General features: G+C 36.4%; 1 protein-coding gene across 4 annotated transcripts in view; it reads right to left on the bottom strand.

Moving 5' to 3' along the window:
• Window positions 1-3,086: 3,086 nt before the first annotated feature.
• Window positions 3,087-5,097, bottom strand: part of rad51b (RAD51 paralog B) — a 52,644-nt gene continuing 50,633 nt past the window's right edge. For 2 of the 4 annotated variants that reach the window (XR_001608903.1, XR_001608905.1), the window contains exons 10-11: window positions 4,324-4,489; window positions 3,087-4,100 (exon numbers count right to left, since the gene is read on the bottom strand). Coding sequence is in view for 1 of the 4 variants with exons in the window: in XM_016267836.1 (XP_016123322.1) it covers window positions 4,374-4,489 (116 nt within the window). In the remaining 3 variants the exon portion in view is untranslated. Of the gene's footprint in view, window positions 4,490-5,097 lie in introns of all 4 variants that reach the window. The other 2 variants (XR_001608904.1, XM_016267836.1) reach the window with 2 other exon arrangements.

Genomic DNA, 5,097 nt, shown 5'->3' with positions numbered 1-5,097 from the left:
TATTACAGCAACAACGTGCTTTACAGACCTGGAAGTGCCACTTTTCTTGCGGAAGACCCTCGCCGGAAGATCCTAGGGACTTTAAGTGCCTATCAAAAAATTTGTTTCCTACTTGTTCAATCACATTGATTTTCGGAGATCTGGGGTAGAAAAGGTTTAAAGAAAGAATCAAACCCATCTTAGATTTGTATGAATCATTCTGAAAGATATTTGTACGTCTAGTGGTGCTAAATACGCTGTCACCGTGGTAATTATCCCTAGAACATGTGATCCCTTGCGCTAAAATAGTGTGTTCTGGTTGTTGGATTATGTAAGAGAGAAGATGTCCTTCCTGTTCATGTTACCACTAAAGATGTGACTTCAGTGGCCGCTAATTGTTTTATTGCAAACAGATCATTGAAATGTTCTATCATTAATTCAATATTGTATTTCCCCTATTATTGTTATAATATAGTTATTATTGCATCATTACAATTATTGTTGGTATTTTCTGTTTGGAAATGAGAACTTTCAAACTGAAATTTTTGCTTGTCAGTGCTTATTTAACTTATCAAAATGTATTTATTGCTGATTGTAAGCATTTTTTTTATTTTGTTTGTATTTATCTGGATAATGAAACAATAGAATATATTTTCCTTTATGTTAAATTATGATCTTCTGTATTAATCGTAAGATTGTGAAGACCTTTTTTTCGTTAAGTTTCAACAGTTAATATATTATACTGCAATGACATTTTGTAACTACATTTTGATTTATTTTTAAAGTGAAACTTAATTTAAAATGAGAATGCAAAGAGGATCGTTTTGCATTTTATTTATTATTTTTCTCCCTAATGTTGGACTGCAGTTTCAGGATGTTTATGCCTCTATAATCCTTTATTATTTGGCTCCGACCGTCTAGAATGTAAACCGAGTTATCTTGACAATAACAGTCCTGTGCCTGTGATTTTAGAAATCTGATGTTTAGACTGGGATCCTCTCATTAAGACTCCTTTTGGTATGAACAAATAGTAGACAATAAATGCATTATAGTACAAATCTCATGACCCTCGCAGTGGTCCGAACCTCTGATCGCAGCAGCATTTTGATCTAAATGGACGGTTAATAAGGGAATTGTTAAATATGCATTTGTGTATTTATTTTGCCCATTTTGAAACCATGTTATGTACACCAGCAAACATGTGTTGTTTTGATTTGTTATGACTCAAAATTCTTATTTATTTACAGATTTTGGACCACTTCTATACTGGCCAAGTGCCTAACAGTACATTCCAAGAGTCTTGAACCTTTTTAGGATTGTAATCCAGAGTTTTTATATAGATATTAGTTGAAATTCGGGGTTAACAGGATTGACATTGAGCAAGCTACAGTTGAATGTGTCCTATGTTAGCAGCTACTGCTGTTCACATCAATATGTTTCTTTTGTAACGACAGATTGCAGTTTAAATCAATAAAATACCTATTTATAAGCAAACTGACCGTGTCTTTTTTTTTGGGCTCAAAACTGTTTCAAAATTCGTTTTTTGTAAGTTCATCATAGCAAGGCCACTGGCTCTGATACTCAACTCTAATGCAAACAGCTGTGCTTATTATTTCATGCCATATTTTGACATTCTCTCTGGATAAATTCTTATTCCTTCACAAACTCCACAAACCTCCCAATACAGCTGAACGCTATGAGACGGGGGCCTGTTGATGAACCAGCTAAAAAGCTCAAACTGTTTTCCTGGAAAATCAAAATTCTGTCCCGGCCCAATAGTAAGGATGTGAAAAGCCCCTGAATGATGTCTTTTCCTGGCACGGATGTCCATGGCTTTTTGAATCTCATTCAAAAGTACTGGCAATGACGGGACTACTAGATAGAAAGCACAGGGCCCTTGAGAACAGACAGTTCCTGTAGTAACAGTCAGGAAGGGTCTTGTGCTGGGACTAGCAGTCTACAGTGCATGTTTGCTCCCTATGTCACCGGACAAGCATCCATGCTCTGCGAGCACTGTCAGTCTTTGCTTGGTTTTAGTTTAATTTCCCTTCGAGAGAGAATTCCTGAGGAAAGCTGTGATCATGAATACAGTCATAGCAGAGAGGGGCCAGATGGCCATCTGAGTAGTACAAAGTTTTAGCCTTTGGTCTTTAAAGAAATAGTTCACCCAAAATGGAAAATCCTGTTGTCATTTACTAACCATATTAGATATAAAAAAATTAGATATTACATTACAGTTTAAAAGTTTGGGGTCAGAAAGATTTTTAAAAATAAATTAATACTATTAAATGGATGTAAAGTAACAGTAAAGACTTTTAGATTGTTACAAAATTCTATATTTCAAATAAATGCTGTTTAACTTTCCATTCATCAAAGAATCAAAATTGTTTTTATCACAGTTATATAACTTATTTTTATATAATTGTCATTGGGTCTTTTTCATGAGGAAGTTAATAATGACATAATATACATTTTTATGTGAGGCAACCCTTTAAAAATATTACGTAGCAAAGCATAACAGAAATCCAGTATGTGTGTTTTTCATTTTTGGGAAAAGTGCTGTAACTGTTAGTTATTCTGTCAAGAACACACACTTCGCACCAGGGCTGTGGGTCACTGGGCCTTTAAGAACAGACATGAGGAATAAGGCCAAAGTCGCAGTTGAGCAATACTCACATAGACTTTGTAATTCCTCTATCAGCTCTTGTGAGTGTTTCAGAGGGCAGTGAATAAACAAAAAGAGCTCTGCTCTCGAGTTCACAGTATCAGAGGTTTGAAACGATTTGCACTAAAAGGGGCATTTCGGGGAGTTTCAAGATTAGGGAACGTGTGGTTGTTGGTTTAACCTCAAGCCAGTGCAATAACTAAATAAGCCTCAGAAAGCAGAACAAAACAAAAGGTTCTGAACAGAATTGACTTGAGGTCACAAGCAACCAATTTTATCAATTCAAAAACAAACACTGCTAAAAAAGAAAAAAAAAAGAAGAAAAGAATCAAGGCTAATTGAAATCTACTGATATTCAACATCAAGCCCCAAGCAGATGTATGCATGATCTTTTTGTGTGGCTGGTTTGTATTGTGATAACAGAATTGACTTGAGGTCACAAGCAACCAATTTTATCAATTCAAAAACAAACACTGCTAAAAAAGAAAAAAAAGAAGAAAAGAATCAAGGCTAATTGAAATCTACTGATATTCAACATCAAGCCCCAAGCAGATGTATGCATGATCTTTTTGTGTGGCTGGTTTGTATTGTGACATAGCCTGGCGTGAAGGATGAGAAGTATCTCATGACTCTCTGCTCTGATTTTTACATGAACATTTATTTTTTTCTCCAGAGCCTTCTGTTTTGCAGGGGAGGAAAGAGTTTCTTTGGAAGGAAGGAGAGTTTTCCTCCCTTCGGTACAGGCACAGGCAGCGATATCGCCGCAGGTCGACCATTAAAAGATCTGTCAAAACATGTCAACTCTCAGCCTATCAGCCCGCTTATGGGGGGGAAGGGAGGAGAGATATACAGAAAGAGGATGAAAGAGAAAGAACACCTACTCAGCATTGCGTGTTTGGCTGTCACAACTGACTTTATCTGCTGGCCGAGAGCTAAAGATGTCACCATCGTCTGCACTGTCAGCAGAATCTGCTAATGAAATCAAAATAATTAGAGTTTGGAAGACCTTGAGTTTGCATTTATTAATGTTAGAACTCTATAAAAGCTGTACTAGGAAGGACCAGGTCTTAAACATAAATACAAAGAATGTGTCAATGCGTATCTGTGCACATATACAGCCAAAAGCAAAACAAGGCGAAAAAGGAGGAACCACCCAAAATAACAGCATTGTTCATCTAATCAGACAAACTTCCCTTTAAGGCAGAGGAACCATGGGAACAGGAGTCATGGCAATAGAAGCCATGGCAACGACCAGTCAGGGTCAAGAAGCGTTTGTCCAAGACTGCTGTCTTATCACACGAGCAGCGTGAGGAAAAATACGTCTGTCAATCAATAGCTGACTGATGTTGCAGTTTTCTAACTGGATGAAAACTGAGGTAATGTTCTACAAAGTCCAATCCGTCTGCTTTGTGTCTGTCCACCACATGTTCCTGCAATGTTTAACCATGGCTTGTACCTGAAAGAAATTATAGAGCAGTCGTGGTGTTAGGAATAGCTATGGTGGATGATAAATATTAAATTCTGTATACCTCATGGTAGTCACTATAGTCTCCGAATGACCGTCGAAATAACCTTTATGTTCAAATGCATCATCACACGTCGTTATCTTCAGATAATGGACGGCATTGAGAGTTTAACTGACATAGAAAACATTAGTCACTTCACATTTGTTTACTGGCCTTTAAATAGGGCAATAACAGCCACTGCATTCTGCGGCCAAAGGAAGTTCTTAACAAGTAGAAGGTGCGGCCTGGGAAAGGTTGTAGACGAACCCCGTCCTCACTCTGATTGGCTGAAGCCCTGGATCTGTTCCTTGGTTTAAAACACTTTCTGTGTTTTCATTCCCTAGAAAACATAAAAGCATAAAAATTAATTTTGATATTTTAGTGGGGTTTAAACCATTAAAACATCTAAGAGACTAAAACGGTGAAGGGACTTCGATATAGAAAAATAGTTATTCTTTAAACAAAAAAACAGCCAGGTTGTGTGGAGTGTGCAGAGTTTTTTCAAGTATTTTACTTTTGGGGGAAAAAAACAAAAAAACAATATATATATATATATATATATATATATATATCATACACTTTGGGCGCAGTGAAAAGCACATTTTGTGTGCCTTTAGCCCTGTTGTACCCTATATATATAAGGGTACAACAGGGCTAAAGGCACACAAAATGTGCTTTTCACTGCGCCCAAAGTGTATGATTGCAGAAAAAATATATACCTTTGTATTGAACATTTATGGAGGAAGTGATTTTGTGTGAAAGTAAATAGTTTATTTTGTTTAAAAATCTTATAAATGTATGAGGTGGCATGCTCACCAGCATTGGGCAAAAGGCACACAGTATTGATACAAATAATTTAGCTAAAATAATGTTTTGTTTGATAATGTCTAAGTTAATACTTGTTCAAAACAATCACTTTAGCAAAGTTTGTACTATTTTCTGCTTAGT

The sequence above is a fragment of the Sinocyclocheilus grahami genome, unplaced genomic scaffold (genome assembly GCF_001515645.1).
Source record: "Sinocyclocheilus grahami isolate Dianchi unplaced genomic scaffold, SAMN03320097.WGS_v1.1 scaffold40.1, whole genome shotgun sequence".
Taxonomy (NCBI): Eukaryota; Metazoa; Chordata; class Actinopteri; order Cypriniformes; family Cyprinidae; genus Sinocyclocheilus; species Sinocyclocheilus grahami.
This window is presented reverse-complemented; position numbering and strand designations above follow the sequence as displayed.